Consider the following 25,323-nt stretch of genomic DNA (forward strand, 5'->3'; position numbering starts at 1 on the left):
GCAACTTTGTTGCACGCAAAGATTACGTATTATTTCAAAGCCTGCGCAAAAAAATGCGCCGTCCGCGAAAGATGGCGGCGCGTAATGTTATTTGTTGTTACAGAGCGGGCCATATTGTCATGTCCGCGGGGCATACTGAGGTCAGGGTAGCATATTAATTTTAAAGCGGAGCTTTCTATGTTTCACTGACGGCGTCCGTGCGCACAACAAAACGCACTGCAGGAATGCCAATTTTCCCTGACGATGGTCATGATCGTCGTCATTAAGCGCCTAAAAAACATTTCCCGTGGTCGGAATAGAACTTGGGTCTCGCGTTACGAAGCCGGGGTCTATCCGATTGCGTCCTTGCGACACGATCTAAGCAATTTGCATTTGGAGAGGGGTGAATAGACCCATCCGTTTAACGACGCCGATGGTTTGAGGCGAAGCTTATAATCAAACGGCGTAGAGTCAAAGTGAAAGCCGCTGCGATCAAACAAAGTCTCAACTGCGTGCGAGCCAAAGTCAAAGCTTGAGGAGTCAAAGTCCAAACCGCCTGCGAGTCGAAGTCCAAACTCAGACGACAACCAAAGAATCGCTCACAAGAAAGCTAGCGCGTTTAACTATAGTCGGGGTTAAACGGGGGGAGGGAGGGGTGCATGATTTCTTTCAAATGTCGTCACAAGTATTCCGCATGCTCCCCTAGATCCGATTTCTCTTACGGCTGATATTCCTTTTCTTCCAAAAGCTGAAAGGGTGTTACGTTTCAGCATACGGCACACATAAAAGTCATGTTAGATAAATGACCAATTCGACCCGCCGCGGTGGCTCAGTGGCTAAGGCGTTGCGCTGCTGAGCACGAGGTCGCGGGCTCGATTCCCGGCCGTGGCGGCCGCTTTTCTGATAGAAACGAAAAGCAAAAACGCCCGTGTGTACGAGATTTCGGCGCACGTTAAAGATCCTCAGGTGGTCAAAATTAATCCGGAGCCCTCCAGTACGGCGCGCCTCATCGCCTGCGTTGCGTCGGCGCGCTAAACCCTACGATAAATCAAATGACCAATCCGAAAACGCAGCTTAAAAGCAAACATGCACATAGATGTTCGCTTCGTTCGTTGCCAACATGGACTTTGAGTCGTGTTGCCAATGTGCGTCATTTAAAAATGTTACCTTGAAAGTACACTTGAGCCGGTGCTACCTGACTTTTTTGTAGCAGCAAGTTCGAGAAAGGTATCTTTAAGACAAATTACACTTACCTGACACCACGGACTATGATAACAACCTGAATAATCTCGCAATCCTGTTATTGCATTTTTTTTTCCTGTATACGCGGCATCAATGAATGGGTCTCAACCAGTAAAATTGTTCGAACGCTTATACAGCCTGACTTTCGAAATTTCATATTATCTCGAGCTAGTTATAAGAAAAACACGTCACTCTAGAAAGGCACACCTTCGACACACCATAATGTTTGAGCCGGCGGTATGCACACGCAAGGCGATGACGACTTCGGGAGGAGGGCAAACGTAAGCCCGCACTCTCGCTGTCAGCTGTTGCTCACTCAATCTACAATCACTTGCTGGCTACCTGTCTGTGACTAAAGCATCCCCTTCAACTTTAAGCTCCTCCACGACCAAAAGCCTTAGACCTGAAAAAAAAAAAAGTCGCTTGAATGGAACAACTTGTGTAGTTAATTTTGAATCGTTTTATTTTGCTACCAGTTGACGAGGCCTTACGTAATTTAAACTTTCATGAGCCTCTCCCCAAAAAAACCCTGGCACGCAAAATGGAGGTCGTAGATATGTCATTCATAGGATCTGGTGTTTGTTTTGTTCCGTTGTTTCTTCGAGGCAGGTGGTGTCCTCCCCGCCAAGCTGGAGCACCATCTATTGCCTTTCGTGGGCGCCATCCGGCAATGACTGCGTCGCCTTGGCCACGTCGAAGGATGGTGTGCTCATCTGGGACGCCTCCAGGGACGGAGTCAAGAGAGTCATCGCCGATGTAACTCACTGCATGCTGACAAACAATTCGTTTGTTGCTTTAATGTCAATTGTAAAAATAACGCTAAATAGCTCGACTTGGGGACCGAAGCTGGGTAAGGTGGGTAAATCAACTTTTCTCTCGACATATCAGCGCTAATTGTTACGAAACATAATGTAGGCTAAGTTGCTCCCCATCCAGCGGGTTCAACCTCGACTATCCCTTATAACGCACTTTCTTGGTGACACTTCGTCCTTACAACATGATACCTCTCCATGACTGTAATAACCGTCCCTCTCCGGCCGTGGTATAGTCACGCAACTTTTGGGCCAATTATTAGAGAGTTTTAGCATAGCGGCTAGCGTCCGCCAACTCTACGGCAGCGGGTTACCGGGACACGACTGCGCATGCGCGTGCGCGGAGATGGCGAGGAGGTCGCCCTCACTGAAACGAATGGGCGGGCTCCGCAAGGCCGGCGACCATCCCTGCGGAAAAAATTTACACCATCTTCCCGTGAGGGTAACCATGGGGAAGATGCGGCGCATCGGGGGTTGCCGTTGCGTTTCCGTTATGTTAGCAATGTCAGCGGCGCATGTGTTAACCGAGCGCAAGCTGCGCGCTAACGCACAGCTGGCACGGCGACGGGAGCGAGCGCAGCCGAGCGCAAGCTGCGCGCTGACGGCGCTGCGGTGAGAGCGGCAGAGCGCGCAGCTGCCGCGGCGAGGAGAATTGGGGAGGGATGCGGACTACGCCGCGACAACGCGGGACAAGGCGAGTTAAAGAGATGCGTCACATCAAAAATCTACACCTACCCACTCGGGCCCCGCCACCCGCAGCCGTAGCGTTAGTGGACGCTAGCCGCGATGCTAAAACTCTCTATTAGCATCAAGGCTGTTCAGTAATTCCTTGATTCCGGCGTTTCACAAAACTCACTATAACAGTATGTAGAAAAGAAATCAACGTCACCGGCAGGATTCGAACGGAGTCAGTCGTCTTACCCACTCGGCTACCACAGTGAGTTACCACTCCAGAGTCAAACGGCTTACTCACTCGGCTGTGACTGTGAGGAGAGAAATCACGCCACCTGCTGTACACAGAACATGTCATAGGGTACACGTTGCACCTGCAGGCGCCTAGTTTAAGATATCAAGGCGTTGGACTGGGCTAGTTGGTACATGTTTGAATGGATTAAAAACCATTCAAAGCACCTAGTTTAAGTGTGCGTGTTCCGTTCGCTTGTTCGTTCTGCTTCTTCCATTAGCTTCTTTTTCGCTGTTATAGTAACAAAGATGGAGTAAATGTCGTTGCTGCAGCGAAGAAGAAGCAAATCGGCTGCAATCGTGGACTTAAACCGTCGTGATGGTCGTTAAGGTTGAGTACAGCTTCACCACCTTCAAGTCTTACGTGGTAGTGTGAGCTTCCTTCATTTTTTGGAACAATTTTATCTAGTTATTTGATAAACCTAATTTGGACCTTTACCGCGTCGAACATGTAACTGTGGGGACATGTGTACGGTGACAAATATCTCAAAAGCTTCTCAAACAAGTTGCATTTCCTTATAATAAACAACTTACAGTGCACGTTTACTCACTGCGAATGAATCTCTAGCTTTTCGCCAGTGTGCCATCGGGGCCCAGCATGATTGTTCTAGCACAGTCGATCCCATTTACTTTGCACTAAGTCCAGCAGCGGCGCAAGATGTGGGTAGGTCAGCCGGCGAACTCTACAGCGAGGATACCGGTGCGTTACCAAAGCTACGGCGTAATGTGCCGAAACTGCATCCGCGAATTTTAGAGAGCGGACCATAATTCCGCCGTTAGACAGCCATTTTGGTACAACCTGGAATTAGTGTGACAGGCTGTGGTTTCCCAACAACGCACCACCCGTGAATTCTAGAGCAATACCTCTACCGGATAACGCTTCACGGAATCATCCGTAGTTTCGGACCTTACGTTGTATCGGTAACAGTTAACGCTGAATCTCTGATTGCATTTGCGTTGTTGCCCATGGGTTCTCTTTACGGCCAGATTCGCTGCATTTATCTCAACAAAAAACCTGTACTCAGAACTGCAATGTAGTGTGGCTAAGCACACATTTCGAGGTTCCACGTCGCATTCAAGATGAGTGCAAAGTCCTCCAGTATACGGCGTCCCTCGTAGAGCCCACTGCGTTCTAATTATCAGTCGCCGATACACGATTTACAACTCATTCGCACTTACTTTTCCTACGCAGCATGGAAAGGGCGTTGCCGTCTACTGCGTGGCGTGGAACCAGACGGACTCGAGGAAGATCGCCTCAGCTGGCGCGGACTCAACCTGGCAAGTATGATTCCTATTGTGTGCTTTATATCTCTTTTCCCCCATCAGTTCTGTCGCTTTTTTTGTGTGTGGTTATGCATGCGAATGAAACGTGCAAACGTGATTTCTTCCTAGCATGGTTCATCAGACCGACGGCAAGCTTATCCAGACGTTTCACCATCCCGCCACCGTGTTCGGATGCGACTGGAACCCGAATAACGAGTAAGCAAACTGCACTTCCAAGGGGAGTGCACGTAGGCAGCACCAAATCGACGCCAGGTTCAGGTATCATATTTAACAGCCGACGAGGGAGGGGTGCGAACCGGAAAGCGCACTTTAACTGCACGCTGCGTTCCGACACCGATTTAGCCCGTGCTTTTTAAAGCACTCCAGGTTTGGAGTGCTCCAGGCCTTCCGGGCCTGGAGCAGGCCTTCGAAGGTATTGAAAAGGTCGACACAAGAGGGTTTTAAGCGACCACCCTTCGGTCCTGCATGCCAGTTTAGTGAGGACAAAACTGCGATATGCTCTGAACTGAGGCTGGGTGTTCTGCGCACTTTATTTATTTTAGGGGCGGAGTACCTTAGGACCGCACAGTGCCGGTCCGTGTCCGTGCGCATAGCATTTACAATCACAAAAAATCACACAGGCACCGGCAGGATTCGAGCCTGTGTCTGGTAGACCAGATAAAGTTAGTGTCAGTCGTCTTACCCGTTGGGCTACGACCGTTTTTTTTTTTCTTTATTAAATTGGGCTACGATCGTGAGTTAGTGTCCGAAAGTCAAACGGCTTACTCCCTCGCCCGTAACGGTGCGGAGTACTTTAGGACCTCCCAATGTCCGTCCGCGTCCATCCGTGCGCACACCGCCATCAAGCGAAAATGAAGCGAAATTAGATTTGAACCGTGAGTTGCAGTTTCATCGAGGGAATATTCAAGGTGCAACTCACGGCACAAATCGAAAGACGGTCGTGGCGCAAATCTGATGTCACTCGGGGCGCAACTTGGATGTCAATTCGAGTCCCCATACTGCGCACCCTCGCCATCATCCACGGAGTGGAGTTGCTGCCTTTTTTTTTTTTTTTTTTACTGCGAGGAGTGCGCGATAAAAGCAGGCTCCCCCTTTCTCCCGAGGACTGAACTGGAGTCTTGAGTGCGCAAAACCGCGCTGTCGCCGGAAACTTTGCTTTCACGAACAATTTTCTCCTCAAGTTCAGAAGTGCCGAATAATCTCTAAGCACTCTCCGTGGCGCATGGGACATCAATCACATCCTGTGCATTTTCCTGACTTTTTTGTCAGCTGTCGCGGCTGTGTGGAAAAAATCTCCGCACGCAAAACTTTCTTGGCCCGGGGGTAAGCGGAACATGGCTTCTATCGTCCCGAAAGCCATTCCACGCTTCCTTCGCGCCTTTAAGTTAGACAAATTTAAACGCCTGTGTGTATGTATACGGGATGTGTCCTCCGTGCATGTGTGAGAAAATTGAAATTGAAGCTGAAGTTTGATATTTGACATGTTCCAAATGTTGCGTACAAATAATAATACAGGATGAGGTCCCGTTGTTACGCAACTGTCTCAGAGAATGAGTAGAAGTGCGGCGTTAGAGATGAGTGTTCCTAACTATAGTCTATTCTGTCTCGCTCTTTTTTATTGCACGTTCTCTGCAAGTTATTCATTTGGGTTTGTTCAACTCGTCTGAAGTTATGAGCTTTACCATTACCAGGCTCACCTCATTCGTAGTGCATTAAAGGCGTGTGCTTCTGCGTGTCAGTGTGCGTGCGTGCGTGCGTGCACTACCGGGCGTCACCATTACAGGGTGACCTTATAATGCACAGCTTCATTCTGGCGGCGCCGGCACCAACCAAACTCAAAGTGCGGTAGCACAGCGTGCCTAAATCTGCACCTGGATCAATGTTATCTCTTGCCGACCCGTACATTTCAATGCCTTTACGTTTCTATACAAACCGACAACACGTTAAACCGGTAAACGTAGGGAACAAATAACCTTTTATAGATTTTTATAAATTTTATTGCTCCTCCTCATACTCCTGACACAATTTTTAGAAACTCTTAGAGCCAATTTATCGCAACATTAAAGTGCCAACAAATGGATACTTCGTAACAAAAGCTAACGACGTACTACCTACGGCCACTTTATAGCCTAAACTGGGTTTCCCTTTATTGTAACTGGCTCCTCCGCCGTCAAATCACTCTCTACATCGTGTCACAATGCGCGTCTAGTTGCCTGACACAGCCAGCGATCAATGCAGCGCAGCTTCACGTACGTCTGGTCAGCGCGGACCCACTGACAACGCGGGAAAGCATAATTAAACGGTGCGGGAACTTTTTCCGCCCCTATGAAGCCCCACCGATACGCAGCAGCAGAATGGAGAATCACCCCGCGGCCGCTCTGGCGCAGGAGCATCATCGCCACGGCGTGCGACGACGGCGTGATCCGCGTGTTCTACCTGAGCCTCAACGGCGGCATTCCCCTAAAGACTCTGATGGGCCACACGGGCAAGGCGTTCCGCGTCAAGTGGTCGCCCCTCAGGGACGGCGTGCTCTGCAGCACCTCCGACGACTGGTCAGTTACTGTGGGAGAAGCAGCCCTGCACCTCTCTCCCCCTTTTCCCCCTGCTACTTTTTTTTTTTTGTGTGCGTGAAGGGGCGGTGGGGCTAACCTGGATAACTTTCTTTTGTCGCTTAACTTTTCCCACACAGCTTCGTTAGTAATGTTAGTAGGTACCAGGGCCTCGTTGATAATGATACCGAAAGAAAAAAAGCGTTCTCTCTCGCCCGTTTTCTGTGGCGTTTTCGTGTGACGTCAGGAGGAGATGAGCTGGCAATTGGCTGTGGTACTGCACGGCTCGCCGACCTTCCGACAGAGTCAGTCGGCCCAGCGTTTAGTCCGCCGGCCAACGACGGGTCGTCGCAATTCGTTCGCTCAGTTGAAACTAAGCCACAACACGTTTGTGAATGGAAGAATGTGCCTTTCTTTACTTACTTAGTTTGTACACTGTATCAAGCTCCGAGTTCGGGTCGCTCCACACAAGCGCTGCACAAGTGCACATGCGACGCTTCGCTGACTGGTACACTAGTAGGAAAATCTAAGGTCACGTGAAGGCGGGAGAAGAGTCAGCGAAGTCAATATATGTACTAAGGAAAATAAAATCAACTGAAACTTTTACCCTACAGCGCAAAACTAGGGAGAAGGAAACACTTTTTTTTTTTGCGCTAGGTGAACCAGCACAGCGGTCTGCAGCACGACTACGCATCTGCGAACGCTTTTCCGTCTAAGAAATGCAATTGGTAGACGTGAGATATTGGGGAAGTTTGGGGGACGCTTACCGCCCGAGCGCTATACAACAAATAGTCACCTAAGGTACTTGAAATGCCAAAACTAAATAAAAGTGTAAACTGGTTATACATTATATACCTTATATATCCAACCTCGGCAGCGTTGGCTTGTGGCCGAGTGGTCTAAACCGCTACGATTACTGTTTTGCAAGTCGCAAGTTCGAATCCCCGAATGGTACATGCTTTTTGTTGTAAGTTGATTTTATTGTTTGCGGCCGATGTTTTCTAAACTGTGTTCACCATTTTTGAGCCGTAACGTTCACTGCTTTACGAGCGAGTTCGCAGAACGCGTGCAGACTGACACTGACGCGCTCGCGAGTTCTCGTTGGCGTGCTGTTGCCACAAGCACCGACTACTTGCGGGCAGTGGCCACAGGCCAGAATCAACAGACTCTTGGCCTGGTGCGAACACGTTTTTTACTATACAGGCATGAGTGATGCAAGCTCCGAATATGCGGGAAAAACGCATAGCATTTGAGTGTCTGCGGTGACGCGGAGGGCGTTCATCCACTGCGTAGGCCTTGGCTAGTGATTGCTACGATTCCAAGCCGTCCTGGGAGGCTTATCTCAGGCATTTTACAGCCGACAACATGGCGGAAGCGTTATACGACAATTACTGAGATATCTAGAATGCCCATCAAACGATGTTGTCGGATGTCAAGCATTTTGTTTTACAGAACCGAAATCGAAACTTGTTTGAATGCTAACCTTGGACATCGTCCAATCAAGGTGTATCTCCTCCTGTCGTCACAACCTTTAGTTGGTGCAGCCACCACAGACCGCGCATGGTAGTTTTTATTCTTTCTCGCTTTATAAAATAATTACCGACTTATCAACCGGATAAACGATGAAAAGTGTGCTAATTTGAGCCAGTCTACGCAGTGCAAGCAAAACCGGGAGCTTGACAAATTCACTTCAGTGTCCCTTTAAGTTCAAACGTCAGGTAGGCAGAGATTCACTGAGCCTAGCTACGAAAGATGGTGGGCAAAAAGCCCGCGGGAGAAACAGTCATGATTAAAATATGCCAAACTTAGTTTTTCCTTCAAACGGGCATACATTTTTTTCACGAACTTATAACCATTCCGTTTGGTACTGATAAGTATTGATGGTGATAATGATACATATAATAGTGCTGTCTATAATAAAGCAACAATTCCTGAAACATTCTAATATATTATCACTCAACGACAGATTAAGTAGAATATCATAGTGATAATTAAATATTATAATTATTCTCGGAATTATCTCATTATACGAATTTTTTAAATGTCCAATTATTCTGGAATTGTTTGTACCAGGTCCCCAAAGGAACTTTTTTTGCAGTTAGTTGGTTGTAGCTTTTTTTTTTTTGACAGGAAGGCTAAAGCCAATGAGGGGTGGTTGGGGTTGGGATGTAAAGGAGGATATATAGAGTATGATCAGGTTTTTTTTTTTAGTTCAAACTTCACACTTCACACTTCACACTTCACACTTCACACTTAGTTCACACTTAGTTCACACTTCACACTTAGTTCCCACTTCAAACTTAGTTCACAGGTCACAGTTTTTCAGTCAGTGTGACCCTGTAAGGCTACCCACGCCAGACCACTCTAATGCTAGCAAGCTCCAAAAGTTGCTCACCGCAGTCTATGTTGTGTGATATTTCAGTAAAGGTAAACGGGGCGTGACCTACAGTTATAAATGCCGTGTAAATGCGGGTGACGCAGCACCATCCACGTGTGGAACTACACGTGCGAGTCGGCGGTGCGTGTGCTCCGGGGACACGGGGACCTGACGCGCAGCGTGCTCTGGAGCAGCGAGCTGGGACACCTGCTGCTCTCGGGCAGCTGGGACGCCACCATCCGGCTCTGGGACACGCGCGACGGCGTCTGCCTCTGCGTCCTGCTCGACCACGGCGCCGACATATACGGTGCGTCCGCTTGCAGAGAGAAGGAGGAAGGGGGAGGGCCTTTCTTCTTTACATAAAACGATTACGCCAGAGCAGCACGCCGTCGCTCGTTCACCGAGCGGAGATCTCTCTGCGGCGACTGCTGTGAAACGCGCGCACGCTTCATCCACGCGATTCCTCCCGCAAACTCCTCATTAACGAAGGTGTGAGGCCACACTCCACTTCATTTTCAATGTGCCACGCCTCACAGTGTACGCACCAGCCGTGCTACTCGCATGTTCTTGCAATCGTAATACAAAAAATACAGGTATATAACTGTACATACATGTTTGCCTGTTTCCAATTCTTAGCCCCAGTATATACAAACTACAAGCACAAAAATAACTGCGCTCAAATTTCTCGTTAGTGAGTATGGTAATCGTCGGTGATACTAGAGATTTATAGCAGAGCGAAGAACCGGTCCCAGTACGGTACCGGGTACACATGTGCACGCGCACAACCAGTTCTTCCGCCTCTGCGCACCTACCGGGTACCGTACCGGGACTGGTCTCCGCTTCGCTATAACTCTCTACTTTTTCGGTTCACAATCGTCTGCGGACGTAGTCCAATTTTTCCGAGGTCACGTGCGTCCAATTATGAGGCATAGTCTACTTATCCGTTCGTGTATTATTTTGTGAAGAGCGCTACGAACGTTCGAAAGTGGCCTCATTGTTTCAGGGCTCGCTTCTCATCCACGGAGGCCGTTCGTTGTTGCCTCGTCTTCGCGGGACTCGACTGTCCGTGTTTGGTCTATGCTGCCGTTGGTGTCTACTATGTTCCTGAAGATCCTGTGCGGCTGGGACTTGGACTCCGTCGTGGCAGCCCAAGGTATAGACAGCTAGCCCCGAGGCGCTTTTTCACTCATTTAACTTTTCCGGTAGCACCGATCCTAATGTATTGTGCCTAGCCTCCTCTCCTAGAGGGCAGCATAAGCCTGTATTCGGGCTGGGTGATTGGGCATGATAGTGGTAGCAGAGTAACCACTTGTTTATAACGAGCCAATCTGTGGAGGTTACATGAACGTAGTCGCACTACACTTCTGCAACTTCGGAAGTCCCTAAATCCGTGTTTTTCCCTTTCATAATCTCTGCCGTCTATATGCATAGGAAATAACCTAACAGTTGGAAACGTAAGCATGATTCAGCCCATGATCCGGGTTTTCGAATGCGGCTACACGTGCCGGCAGTGGCGGAAATTTGTGGCGTAATAAAATCGCAGCAGCTAGTTGTGGCTCGCTTCGGCGAATGTCTTTGACGAAGCCGAACGAAGCCGAGCGAAGCCGAAAGCCACTTACATGCAGTAAGTGTATATATAGTGGTAAATTCTACTAGAAGAGAGAGGTGTGTCGATCGGGGGCGATAAGGGGGTCCCTTTTGCGAAGAAAATTTCTGTTGAGGAAATCCTGTTGTAAACGACCAGATTGAAGGGAAATCCCCTAGGTAAAGTAAGTTTCTGCGGTGGAAAGTTCGATATCCACCTCAATGCAGCCGCACGGCTACAAAGGAAAGCTGTACAGCTTTCCTTTGTAGCTGTGCGGCTGCATTGAGGTGGATGTCAAACTTTCCTTCGCAAATCGCTTACCAGTTGTTTTCAAAAGTTTTGTTTTTAAAATTATTCCTCATTTATGGCCCTAAATAGTCCTATTTATTTATTTCCTGATATAAAGTTTTATAAAACCCATCAAATAACTGTTGAGACTAGTTTAAAAACTTATAGGTGGCGCTGGCTGCAACAGGAGTCCTCTGGCGGACGCCTGCGCTCCATACATTTTTTTCATCGCAGAAGGGACCCGCGCTATCCATTGGTTTTTTCCCCGCACGACACACCTCTACACTGTAATAGTGGCTGGGGATGGCCCATTGTCTCGGTGGTCTGAGGGCAACATATGAGTTCCCTCGAAGTGGCGGGCGCTTTTCCTTGAAATTTGAAACAGAAAGACCGACCTGAATGAAGTTTCAGAGGCTGGCCATTGTTGTTGTTGTTTTTTGCCTTAGTACACCACGCTCTCGCAGGAGCTATCAAAATGGTTCACCACCCTCACAGGGTGTTACAAAGAAGTGTTCACACTGGTAGCCACGTTCAGCCGGCCCCGACTTTAAGGCACGCAGGGTTATTTTTTGTTGGCAGTTCTCGGAATTCGGGGATTCAGGGAACAACTACCGATTTCTTTAAACAGCCGAGGCGTCGAACGGTATTACAAACCCTCCTTGGACAGTGACAGAGTGTGCACTGTCCGACGGGCTAACCCGCGCACAAGTCTTCCCGACACACGTTATTCGGAAGAGGCGCCGAATCTTTGTATGACATCCTGAGCCTGTTATTGCTTCCGTAAACCGAAGCTCACCTGCAGGGCTTGTTTACGGTTATCAATTTCGAGCAGCTTGTCATATTAAATTAAACATAAAATACCTCGGTCCAAAGCATGTCGCACCAGTCTCCCCCTCCCCCTCCCCTCTCTCTCTCTCTCCCCCTCTCTCTCTCCCTCCCTCTCCCTCTCTCTTTCTCTCTCTCTCTCTCTCTCTCTCTCTCTCTTCTCTCTCTCTCTCTCTCTCTCGCTCTCTCTCTCTCTCTCTCTCTCTCCTTTGTCCCTCTACGTAAATGAAGGTTTTGTGCTAGCCGACGCTCTCAATCGTTTGCTATTGTGGGCTCGCGCTTTGGAAGACCCTGGCTCGACATCACTAGGTCGTTTCAACGCGTTCACCGTTCGGCCTTTAATGTTTAGCGTCGCACAAAGCGCCAGCTCGACGACATGGTAGCAGTATTTAAGAATACGTTAGGTCAATCAAGTTACCAAACATTGAAATTAATCGTGACTTCTCGTCACCCCACTGAAATTACAGATCCTATTTTCTAACACTGGTGATGTAAAGCGATGTTGGTAGACCGCTAATCGTGCGTCAAACGATGTTTGCATCAACAATAAGAATCAATTCTGTTTTCTTCTGTTGAACCGAGTGTAAAAGTAAATGAAAACCAGCATGAGGTTTTTACATCATCAACAAAACTTGCTGCGTTTTTTTTTTCTGTTTCCGTTAGGAGAGCACTCCTTGGGGAGAGGCAAGGAAATGCTATGTGGTTCGGCGGCCAGGCATCTCAAGAACACCCACAAGTCGGCCCGAACCGAGGAGGCACTCAGGGCCTGGACGACTTTCTTTTGCGTGAGTATGCCTGCATCCATAGCGAAACTCGGGCGTTCGCTGCGTGCGGGCGAGCCCCGAAGACAATCTGTGCCCTTTCTTCATCGCCCTTGCAGGATCCCCCGGGAGTCAATAACTTGTGGGACTTACTGAGCATAGTCTCGAGGGGGGAGGACGCCCAGGTCTCCGACTCGTATAAGGATGCGCTCTTACTGCATCGAACCCATCTCGTCAAGCTCAAAGCGGTAAGCTTTCGAAAAAAAAAATGCTTTTAATTTTTTTCCCTTTCGTCTGAAATTTGTGTTCGAGGATTTTAACACGCAATTTTAAGTTGGCTTTTTCGAAGCTCGTCGTTCCTACTTGTCCGTTTCGCCATTTTGCTCGAGCAATTCTTTTTCTCGCTTCCATTTGCCACCCTTAGCTTTTGAGAAAACTTGAAGTAAGTGAAGCGTATTTTATATCTTTTACGCATATTTATTTTATTTGCCCCTCCAGGAGCCCTCTACGGCTGGGCAAAATACCATTGTTTTGATTCCTGGTCACATTTTTTCTATGTAGGCGGAAAGCAAAACCCCATTATAGTGGACGTAATACACTGTAAATACTCCTAGGAATTTAACTGTCTCGCTGCCGCAGCCATATACATCCGAAATGTTAAGTGTTCGCGTTAAATTTAAAATATATGTTAATACTTTTACTGAGGGCCCACCAGTAATGAGCACACTTAAAAAATGTCGGCAAATTCTTTCTGATTGTTTCCTCGGCACCTCAATGACACAATGCTTTGAAAGCGTACTTGGATGAAAAATAAATGCGGTAGTTCTACCCCGCTCAAAATTGCTATGCCAATCGTCAGGTGCACAGTCGCCTTGCCACTGCAACTATAGGAATTGATTTTTCGTCTTGTGCTTAATTTAGTATTTCATAGGCAGTGACATTTTCGCTCGCCCTGTCCGCCCACGCTGCACCGGAGGGAGCTCTTTAGCATGACGTAATGGAATAGTTCATATCACCTCACAAGGCGAACTTATCGGCGAGTTTGTTTTCCATTTCTCGACGAAGTTTGGAACGCGCACACGGAGGACGACGACAGAATGACAAAAACAAGCGCTACTTCCAACTAAGGTTTATTACGAAAAGGAAACAAACAAATATGCAACGTTCTTCTACTTTTTAAATTGTTCTTTTTCTGATAAGTCTTAGTTGGAAGCAGTACTCGTCCGTAACATCTGTCGTCATCCATTGTATTAAATACTGCGCTTTACACGTCCCACCTATGTACTCTAAACGAGCGCCGAAACCTCTTACACGTAGTCGTGTTTTTGTCTTCCATCGAAAAAGCAGCCGCAGTAACGGGCAACCGAACCCGCGACCTAGTTCCTACTCGCTAGTCCAACACCTTACCCAAGCAGACACGGCTGCCGGTGTAACCCCCTTTCTTGGTGCAGTCAAAGGCGCACGAGCTGGAGCTGGTCACCGCAACGCGGTTCGGGAGCACAGGCGTCGGTGGTCCAAGCCGTGAACAGTCCCTCCAGGAGGCCGCTCAGCTTTACCTCTCCACGGGGAACCTTCGCAAGTACTGCGAGATCCTCACTCAGCTCGGAGCGGCAAGTACAAAGAGAACATGTTGCTTACACACCGAATGCGCTTGCACGGTTCTATAGCCCCAACAAAGACGGGAAGAAAATTATAGGGGCGTTTTCTTGTTTCTTTATGAAAGGTACACCGTCTGGAATTGCGTCGAAGCAATCATTGTGCCCGTAGACTTCGTTCCAGCCCTACGGAAGGAACAAACGGTTTTTTTTTTTTTTTTTCAGGTTGCACCCCTAATGGGACAAGTGCTGCACTAAATAAAATATAGTAAATCCTCGTTATTACGAAATCTCTTTATTCACAATTTTGTTTTATTAGGAGTGTTTAGTAGTCACCATCGCTGTTCATAAAAACGAAATCATACTCACTTGTATTAACGAACTATCACTTATACCGAGTTTGCTGCATTGAGAACTTTTTTGTAACGAGATTTAGTGCAATCTTTGCGTTTGAATTTGTCTTTGCGTTTGAACTAAAACACAGTTTTACCTCAGCCCAAAATTACAAAAGAAAGCTGTAAATCCGTCTGTGCAATGTGCACCACTGAGGCGTGCTTGCGTTCTTCACGTTGCTGTTTCTCTCCGCAAATACTGAACTCCAAGATGAGCGTTCGTATCCTCCCGAGAATGCTTTACCACCATAAAACGCTTAGTGGCACAAAGAAGCGACTGTTTAATGGTATTGATCCAGTGTTACTCTAATCACGCGGGCAAATATGGGCAAAGTGTGTGGTTTCCTTCAAGGAGAGCACCGCCATAAAAACGGTAGTTCCGCACTGAAGAGGCTTCTTTTGCGTGTATGACGTTGATGTGGCTTTTAGTAACGATGAGGAGAAAATAACCATAGCAAAAGGTGCGATGAAGCCTCAGCAACGTCTTACAAGATTCATCTTACATCTGCGCGCGCGCGCGCGCGTGCGAGAGCGAGAGAGAGACGGAGAGAGACGGAGAGAGACAGAGACACAGAGAGAGAGAGAGAGAGAGAGAGAGAGAAATAAATAAACCTTATTGTTAATCGCGGCCTCGAAGTGCTCTCGCTATAAAAGATCTGGGATCCCCTGTAAAGGGTGCACCGCCATACGTACTCTCATGTTGTGGAGAAGCCCGTAAGAAGGCAGCAGCCGGGAATTCTGTAACGTTTGCAACTTGACTGTAAACAAATAAATTATGAGGAGTAAATGAAACACGGCGTAATATTTAAGTCATTTTAACCGCCATTTTTCGTGCAATTTTTGTCAGAAAATTTGTGATAAAAGAAGAGTTACAGTCGTTTTCACTAGCCATACCGACAGCAGACGGGAATCCTGCAAATTTTACAACTTCACTGAAAACCAATTATGACCAGTAAATAAAATTCAGTTTAATGACAGAGTAGTATTAGCAGCCATTTTTTATAGAATTGTTTCGGAAAAGTTTTGATGAAACTGTAGTCACAGCCGTTGGGCTTTCGTTAAGCCGTTGAAGTGTATCACAAAGGCATGTGCTGAGCTGCCGGAGATGGGCTGTCTGTGATTCGGATCCTGCACTTCAGTCACTCCAGTCAGCCCTGTGCCGGGAACATCACGAACAGCTCCTGACAGAAATAAGAATGGTGTACGACCGTGCTGCCCCGGCGGGTCGTGATGTCCCCCTGCAGTGGCTTCCAAGTCAATGCGGCATTGTTGGCAACGAAAGTGCGGACGCTGCCGCCCGGTTGGCGCATCAAAAAGCGACGACTGTGCTCATTGCATTGTCTAGGACGGACGCAGCTAGGGCCCTCCGCATACTTGGACGGGAAAAAAACAATCTCTCAATGGTCAACAGAAGAGTTCCCGTGTGCACGTATTGGTGCCCTTGACACGCACCGGCAACGTCCCCTTCCACTAAGCCTCCCACAGTCTGACGCAACTCTTCTTTACCGTCTCTGAATTGGGGTGGCATTCACAAATGCTTACTCGTACTTAATACGAATGGCAGCAAGTGAGGAGTGCGAAACGTGCGGCACGCCGGAGACGATACGCCGCGTTTTATGCGAGTGCCCACGCTACTCGCCTGAAAGAAAGAAGCTGTCATCAGCACTGAGGAACCTAGACTCTCGGCGGTCATTTTTGGAGGAGAAGATTATGTGTCACTGCCCTTCTCTGCCATCCGCTCAGAAGGCGATTAAGGAACTCTTACGCTTTCTACGGGTGACGAATTTAAGTTCTAGATTATAAACTGAAAGCCCCCAGTGGCAATCACTGAACTTGAACGTTTAGTGCTTCAGAGCTGGACAAACTTGTCTGCTCCGACTTTTCTTCATTCTGTGCTTTTTCTTTTTTGCCTATGTACCCTTCCCACCGTGCAGGATAGCAAACTAGGCTCTATCCAGATTAACTTTCCTGCCTTTCTTCTACTTCCTTCCTTCCTTCCTTCGTGATAAAGTTGGCTTTGGTGCAAGGCGTTTTTGTTAAGGCAGAACCCTAGCCACAAACAGATTTTCTTGAAAAAGTACAATTTCCTGTGAATGGGGCGCCACCATAAAACTGTAAAAACTGCGGTGAAGCAGGCTTTTGAGTTTATACAGGCACTGAGCTCACCCACTACAGCTGTAAAAGCTCGGACAGAAAGTGAAATTAATGACGATAAAATGCCTCAGGCAAGCCTTGATTAGCTAAGATAGCAACGTTAAATTTCAGGGCATACATTGTTGCGTAGTGAAAGAGGGTCTGGCGACTGTTTTTAAGGCCTCTTGGCTTGCTTCCATTCAATTCAATTCCAATAATGACCTAATCCAATCCGATATTCCAATTCCAAGTTCAATAATATATCCAATTCCAATAATGACCTAAGATCTGGCGTCACACTGCCGCGAATACGATGGTAGCCGTACGCGGGTTGCGACATTCCAGGCGACTGTGAAAGCAGACAAATACGACGAATTTAGGCGTCAAGTCGAGGGGAACGATAGTGATTTGTTGGAGTTCTAGCCAAACTTTTTTTTCTGTTGTTTTTTTCCTCCAACAAGAAAGAGTGCTTCACCGTGGAGCTATAGTGCCGGGAGCGACTGGCGAAACACGTGAATCCACTTTCGAGCTACCAGGCGTATACTGGAATTCGCCGCTGCGGGGGAAAAAAAAAGGACGAAAGCGCATTTTATCGCCCATCGGAACTTCCAGTAAATCTGATGACTGAATAGAACACAGCACCTTTTATGTTAAGTCCGCGCGTAACGGCGCATAAATGGGTACAGTAAAACGCTTTATTTTGTGTTCGCTTCCCTGTATTTATAGACGTTTCCTTTCTGCTGGCCCATCTACGTTACCCTATTTATGCCTCGTCATAGTGTTTGCTGTATATTACGCGGCACAGTCGCAGCTAAGTACTTTTAAAGGGAAGCACCAACCACGAAAATAATTTCCCAAGATACGTTATGGCCCCGCCCTTTTTGAAATGAGCACGCAGTTCCTCACTCCTCAGGAAAGCATGCACATAAACTAATACAGCGAATCTTCGTTATAACGAAATCTCTTTATTCTAAATTTCGCTTCATTCTAAGTGTTCATTCAATATCTTCTATGTTCCCCACTGCACTGCATCGGGTGCAGATCATCTCCGCTTTCAACAAAGTATCGCTTATAACGAAGTTAGTATTCTCCCCCGAAGGCTTCGTTTTAACAAGAGTATACTGTATCTCGTATAACTCGGGCCAACAGTTAATGCTTGGCGAGCTTCGGTACTAAGATCTTTCGCCACTAGAAGAGATGAAGAAAATTTCGGTTACTGCTCGTACGCGAAAAAGTAAAGTCTGTATCGCAACTGCCCAGCTACCACCAATCTTTTTTCTATTTCTAAATATGGCAGTTGTCACTATTTAATTTGGCAGTGATTTTTTTGTTCTAAATTCATGCCACAAGTACCCAAATAAGTGTGCAGGTCCATTGAGTCCCTGAACTGGAGCGTAAAGATTATAATGCAATAACATAATATCTGTAAAGATTCTAGTTCAGCAGAGTAAGTAAGGAAAGCCTAGCAGGAACAAGTGTCGTCCGCCCGTCGCTAACTTGAGGAACGTGCTCAGAAAGAGTGTGTGCGCGCGCGTTTATAAACACGCCGATTTCGTGTGATAATATTCCGTATTCTTACCGATTTCTTCAATAGTTGAACTAACCCTCCAGTTTCCTCCCCCACCCCCCTTTTTTACAGTGGAATGAAGCCCTCGCACTAGCGCCAGGTGTGTCGTACCAGTATTGGCAGCAACTGGCCAAACGGTGAGCTTGCCCACTAAGCCTGCGCTTTCATGAAACACTGATGGACCTTTTTTCTGCGCTGCCTTCTGGCTGAGCTTAGCTGACTATCACTGACTTAACCGATCCTCTATAAGGTTGTATAGAAGGTGGGTATTGTGTTTCGGTCGTAGTTCGTTCTGCAGAACAAAACAAAAATGGAGGAGAAAGAAGTCAGGCGAGCAGTATATGCAAAACGAGCTATTTTCAGCGAAATAACCAGGAAGATAAAAGGACGAGTTGCGCGAATAGTTGAAGAAATTTTAAGAGAAAATGGAAGCCCATGTTTTTAAGAAAAAGATGATTAAAACGCGAAGCTTTCTCCCATGACCTCTGTCAAAATCAAAGTCCAAAATCCAAACTTCTTCAACCGCGTTAGAATGGCGCATGGCGCAATCGGTTAGACGTTCGCTTCATAACGCGAGGGACCCAGGTTCGATTCCGACCACGGGAAGCGTTTTCTTTTCTTTTTTCTTTAAGCACTTGATGTGGATTTTATAATCTTCATTTCGTTAAACTCATTGTGTAAAGTCCGTTTTTCTCCAGCGCTATATTTGGCGACATCGAACGCCATCATGGAGGCATAGATAACTTCACTTTAAAACAACTGCTGGGTTTCTTACAGGTGGTATTTTCGGATGAACAGTGACGTCCTGGTTCACGAATAGGCCTCTGGTTGCAATCGAAGAGTAGTCTTGTGTACCTCTCAATCCTCGGTTTTCATTTTCATTTGCTTGTTGGGGTGCTATGCGATGTACGGCTTAGTTTGACAGACTCTTTTGGTCATTTTCAGCGCTCGCCCTTGGTGCAAGTCACGTTCGCCTTTTTTTTCTGTCGAGTTCTCCGGCAGTACAGCACTTTCTAACCCTTTGACTCCTGCCTTTCTTCATCACCGTTACTCTACACAGGAGTTTCTACGTGCACTTGTCTTAAACAGTTATCTTCAAATAAGAATGAGCGTGAGATTACTAATTTCCGCAGTGGCTGCTGAGATAGAACAACACAGATCTCTTCCATAGCACAACTCGAATATTATGGGCAGAAGATTTCTGTCGGTTAGAGTTACAGGAGTAAGGGCACACAAAAGGGTGCTTGGAATTGTTCTCTGATGTTATCTGGCTCCTTTTGGGCGCTCATATTAGCATAGAATGCGCAGGCGTAAACCATGCAACTGACGTAGAGTCGTGTAAAAATTAAATGCGAGCACGAAAATATGAACCAGAACACGCAAGATTGAAAAATGCTGTTCCTGTAGGCGACATAATGGCGCGCTATTGGTGCGTTTGGAAAGCCAGCTTTCCCAACTTTGTTGCTGTAATAATGTACGCATCAATTTGACCTGCATGGAAAGAAATCGTGCGATTTGTATGTTTTGACCCATATATTTGTGATCACGTTTCATTTGTGCAAGACTGCACCTATATATTCGACAGCTTCACATGCCCATGTTTTTTTGTTCGTATCGAGCGTTGCTCCTGAACATCAGTTGCTCCTGCGCATAAGGCATTTAGGCCTTAGTCGATTCGAAGTTTCAGTAGCTTGAACGTATTTATGGTTTGAGCTTTACTCGTAAGCAGGCGTATACGTCTTTGCGGTTCGGTTCGGTTTACGGTCCTTTCGGCCGTTCCAGCTGCTATCGTTCATATGACAGCTCGCGTTGTCGTTCCTTGTAACTCTTGTGTGTTTGGGATCGTCCTCTTCAGCTTTGGCCATTAGCTGAAGCTTTTCGTAGTTTTGTGCTACTCTTTTTTCTTTGCTCCTTCAGTGATTCGACAATTTAGTAGATTTTGTACTTTTTCTCAGATTATGGACTGTGTGCTTTTTTGCCGGACCATGGGAAACAAACGAGCTTTCAATGTATGCCTCTAGACAATTTCGCACTCTCCTTTAGCAGGCTTGATTGCTATTTTCCAGGAACATTGTAAAATTACCCAAACACGAATTATTCTGTAATAGAATTTGAAATATTTTAACAGAGCAGGAAATACTACTTAAAGGAGCCATGAAGAGAAAATGCAACTTCGTGTAATTTGAAAGCACTAGGATTCCAGTGTCTCACTCAGCTCCATTACAGCCACAAAAGATCTTTTTTTAACAAAAAAAAAGCAAGAATTATTTTAAAACTTTCCAATTTTGCGTCACAGTGACGTGTTATGAGCAAGAATGACGTCATACGGGCCAGCAATAAAACATAATTTTTAGTGTGTTAACTGCACGTTAGCATTCAAGTGATGTGGTCAAATGGAACTAGAGGCCCCATTACAGACGTCCAGTCATGTGTCGTCGCGACAGGTCAGTTAGGCGGCCGCCAATCGCACAAACAAGGTTCCGTGACGTCATAGAAAAGTTGGGAGAAATTGGCTAGGGGGTCGCGACTGCTTCACCCGTTTTCTTTAATATCTCCGTTATTTGTTCAAAGATTGCGATGATATTGGTATCATTGTTATCGGGACTAAGCAGTCTTTCTAATAAACCCAACTTGTATTTTGTCTTCATGGCTCCTTTAAAGCATTTGAGAAGGAGGCTCGGTGGCTGAAAATTATTTTTCGCGGCTGCGAATTGTTTATACCAAACGCCAATCCTTAAATTTTCGTCACAATAACAATAACAAACAGACTAACACAGCAGCTCTACCAAATGTGAAAATTCAGTTTACTTGTTTTCATCCTGCGTCATAGAATTAAAGCGGAACACGTTGCAGGAGATGCGACTCCCTCGTGAGTGAAGATCGTCCAGAGGCCGTCGGGTTGATGGTGGCCCTCGGAAAAGTCAGAGAACTCACAGGCTTCCTCCGAAGCCGAGGCCAGGCCCACAGCGCCTACGTCCTGGCGCTCTCCACGCATCAGGCATCGCAGGCTGAGAGCAACCACACGGAAACACCACCTGAAGGGCACACCAGGCAACACGAAGAAAACGACTCTGAAAAGTAAGCCAATGCATGCAGCTGGCCGTGTCTGCTGGGAAGATCAACGAAACCGTGGACAAGTTAGACCATCTTCGCTGTAAATTTTCCCTCGTGTAGCCAGTATTAGGCGAACCTTCCTCTTTCACAAACATTCTGTAAGATTAATTGCACATAAGTGATGTACTACAAGCAAGATAATACATTGTGCATGTGTCCTGTTCGGTCTAACGCAGGCTGCTACATGACTGCACCAGAGACATCTCCGAGAAGTATCTCTCCGAAGGAACGCCAACTCTGGCGGCGTGCTGTCACCTGACTGTCGACGACACTGAGGTACATCCCCACTTTTTAGAATGCTTGGTGTCTGAACTTAGGCGCACCGAATGTTTTCTGGGGAGCGTTCGAACCTGAGGCGGCAATATTGTTAGGTTTCGTTTGTTTTTTTTTTTTCTAGCCGCTTTAATGTGACAATAGGCCCATAGATATCGTAAAAAACTAGAAGAGTATTGGTGTTTCTGGAAGCCCAATTATCAAGCCGCCTTCACCTTTATGCTTGTTGATAATTCGATTTTATGTTCCTAAACAGATTAGATTTCATGCTTCGAAAAGGATTAACAACTGAGTATTGGGGTTGTTTTTACTTTCAATTTAGTGATGTACGCCACGTTGTAACACTGAACCCGAGGGCTGTGAGCAACAAAAAATCATTGTTGCTAAAAACTGCAGCCTCATTTCCGAAATAAAGGTTATCACAGTATTCCATTTGGGTCCATTTGTTGAACTATTCACCGAGCCGATCCGCAACATTCGCGGTGGAGATCTTAGCCCAAGCTTTGTCATTTTCACTTGCACTAACCGCTTGTCAGGAATCCCTTACAAAAGACATACTCTTTTATAAAACTTTGCCTTGCTTGAATACTTAAAACTGTTGCTAACCGGCATAAATGGATATGACTCTCAGGGCCATGTTATCAGGCAGGAAACAGGCACACGAGCTCAAAACGCCTGCTTTAATAAGAGAAATTTAATCGTAGACTCCTATGAGAGGCTTTGAAGAACTGGGTTTAAGGGCAAATATTTGTGCGGAAGCTTTTTTAGTCACAGTAAATTTTATATAAAGAGCTTTCAAAGAAACATTTCTTTTGATCCGGGATGTGTGCTTTGGTTTAAATTGCTAGGTAGTACAGCGGACAAGTGATAAAAAATACTATCGAGCTCTTCTGAGAATGGCCCCTCTATTCTCATTAAATATTCCGACAAAAGGCGGAATTAGGTAGTTGAAAGAAAATCCGGAAGTACCTTTTTTTCCTCTCCGTGCGTTGCGCTGACTGACCAAATTAAGTTACACCTTGAAAATTATTTCTGTATATATATATATATATATATATATATATATATATATATATATATATATATATATATATATGTAGCGAATCAGAATAGGAAATGAGGGGCTCGTTGAAAATAACACAGAAAATAAGGGTTGGCAGTCGAGAAAACCTCGGAAAGCAAAGGGGAGGATGTGGTAGATCATTGAAACAGATGAAGAATTTGGAAAGAAAGAAAGAAAGTGAAGAAAAAATGCCCGCCAGGTGGATCCCACCTGGCGGGCATTTTTTCTTCACTTTCTTTCTTTCTTTCCAAATTCTTCATCTGTTTCAATGATCTACCACATCCTCCCCTTTGCTTTCCGAGGTTTTCTCGACTGCCAACCCTTATTTTCTGTATATATATATATGTATATATAAAGACAGGTCGGCAGTCTACAACGCCAAAGGAGGCATAGGGGTGTTGTTAGGCTCTTTTTTTTTACTACGGTTAGTGAAGTTAACATTTTTATTATACATAAGAAAGAAAGAAAGGAAAAACCGTAGTAAAAAAATAGCCTAACAACACTCCTATGCCTCCTTTGGTGTAGTAGACTGCCGACTTGTCTTTCTGTATTTCCTCAACGAGCCCCTCATTTCCTACCTATATTATTCTGCGAAGGCCTAGCGAGGGTCTCGGTTCTGGCAGCCTTGATGCCAAGGTAGCATAAGAGGGTTTCGCGCCTGTTACCAGCTCATGACAGGCTGTAGACATTCGAGTCACGCCCCGGGGGTTGAAAAAGAAGGTCCCCTTCTCCCCGTGTAGTAAGAATAGCGCTGGCTACCACCCTCAAGCGTCAGATACAGTTCTAGTAATTATAAGTACCCCAGAAAGTTAAGGAGAACACAGTCGCCCAGACAGCCGAATTGGTAAGTCATTCGAGGTCAAATCGGAAGGCGTGGGTTCGGACCCCACTCTCCGCGCGTTTTCTTCTTCCTTTCTTTCTTTCTTTCTTACGTATATTAAAAAATGTTAACTTCACTAACTAATCTGAAAAAGACCGGTCCCCGGTCGAAACGTTAGAATAAATGTTATGTTTTTCAGTTTGACTTCTTTATCGTACAGCTAACCTCATAGTCAGGAACCTTTTCCCTTAACCATATATATATATATATATATATATATATAGCGCGAATCAGAAATGGAAAATGAGGGGCTCGGTAAAATAAGACAGAAAATAAGGGTTGGCAGTCAAGAAAACCTTAGAAAGCAAAGGGGAGGTTGTGGTGGGTCATAGAAAGAGATGAAGAATTTTTTGAGTCAGAAAGAAAGTGGTGAGAAAATATATGTATACATATATATATACAAGAGAAGAAAAACTTCGAACAAGGTAAAAGCACGATTGTGGCCGGCGTTTCAGCAAAGAGAACTTGCTTTCCTCAGTTCTCTTTGCTGAAACGTAGGCCACAATCGTGCTTTTACCTTGTTCGAAGTTTTTCTTCGCTTGTGTTCTCTACCATCTTCAAAGTTCTACTACTCCATATATATATATATATATATATATATATATATATATATATATATATATATATATATATATATATATATATATATATATATATATATATATATATATATATATATATTATGGGCTATCTATATTAAGGTATTTTTGTTTCCTGTGCTTAGGGGTGGTAGCCAGCGCCACTCGGACTACTCGGGGTGAAGGGGACCTTCTTTTTAACCCCTGGGCCGTGACTCCAGTGTCTACGACATGTCAAGAGTGGTCGACCAGCGTTGAACCCTCTTAGGCTTCCTATGGCACCAAGACTGCCAGAACAGAGGCCCTCGCTATGCATGTAGCGAATCAGTATAGGAAAGGAGGGGCTCGTTGAAAATAAGACTGAAATAAGAGTTGGCAGCCAAGAAAACCTCGTAAAGCAAAGGGGAGGATGTGGTAAGTCACTGAAACAGATAAAGAATTCGGAAAGAAAGTGGAGAAAAAATGCCGCCAGGTGGGATCCGAACTCACGACCTGCAGAATACCGGTCTGGTGCGATGACCACTACGCTACCCGTGGGGCGATTTTCCCCTCCACTTTCTGGGGTATTTATGTTAAGGTATTTTTTGTTTCCTACATGTGCTTGGGGGTTGTAGCTAGCGCCACTCGGACTACTCGGGGTGAAGGGGACCTTTTTACCCCCAGTCCGTGACTCGAGTGTCTACGACATGTCAAGAGTGGTCGACCAGCGTTGAAACCTCTTAAGCTTCCTATGGCACCAAGACTGCCAGAACAGAGGACCTCGCTATGCATGTAGCGAATCAGAATAGGAAAGAAGGGGCTCGTTGAAAATAAGGCAGAAATAAGAGTTGGCAGCCAAGAAAACCTGGGAAAGCAAAGAGGAGGATGTGGTAGGTCATCGAAACAGAAAAAGAATTTGGAAAGAAAGAAAGTGAAAAAAAAATGCCCGCAAGGTGGGATCCGAACCCACGACCTCCAAAATACCGGTCTGGTGCGATGACCACTACGCTACCGGCGGGGCGATTTTCCCCTCCACTTTCTGGGGTATTTATTTTAAGGTATTTTTTGTTTCCTGTGCTTGGGG

The 25,323-nt window shown here is 46.1% G+C and overlaps 1 protein-coding gene across 1 annotated transcript in view; it reads left to right on the plus strand.

The window, feature by feature from the left end:
• LOC144174775 (WD repeat-containing protein 17-like) overlaps window positions 1–25,323 on the plus strand; it is a 122,855-nt gene that overhangs the window by 46,209 nt on the left and 51,323 nt on the right. Inside the window, exons 7-18 of the mRNA XM_077703651.1 lie at window positions 1,831–1,977; window positions 4,189–4,274; window positions 4,389–4,475; window positions 6,668–6,832; window positions 9,311–9,513; window positions 10,210–10,359; window positions 12,568–12,689; window positions 12,785–12,913; window positions 14,117–14,275; window positions 18,425–18,489; window positions 21,206–21,430; window positions 21,643–21,742. Coding sequence (XP_077559777.1) covers window positions 1,831–1,977; window positions 4,189–4,274; window positions 4,389–4,475; window positions 6,668–6,832; window positions 9,311–9,513; window positions 10,210–10,359; window positions 12,568–12,689; window positions 12,785–12,913; window positions 14,117–14,275; window positions 18,425–18,489; window positions 21,206–21,430; window positions 21,643–21,742 — 1,638 coding nt within the window. The remainder of the gene's footprint in view (window positions 1–1,830; window positions 1,978–4,188; window positions 4,275–4,388; window positions 4,476–6,667; window positions 6,833–9,310; window positions 9,514–10,209; window positions 10,360–12,567; window positions 12,690–12,784; window positions 12,914–14,116; window positions 14,276–18,424; window positions 18,490–21,205; window positions 21,431–21,642; window positions 21,743–25,323) is intronic.

Source organism: Haemaphysalis longicornis, unplaced genomic scaffold, assembly GCF_048455015.1.
Source record: "Haemaphysalis longicornis isolate Haplotype H1 unplaced genomic scaffold, Haemaphysalis longicornis Haplotype H1 scaffold_3, whole genome shotgun sequence".
In the NCBI taxonomy this organism is placed as follows: Eukaryota; Metazoa; Arthropoda; class Arachnida; order Ixodida; family Ixodidae; genus Haemaphysalis; species Haemaphysalis longicornis.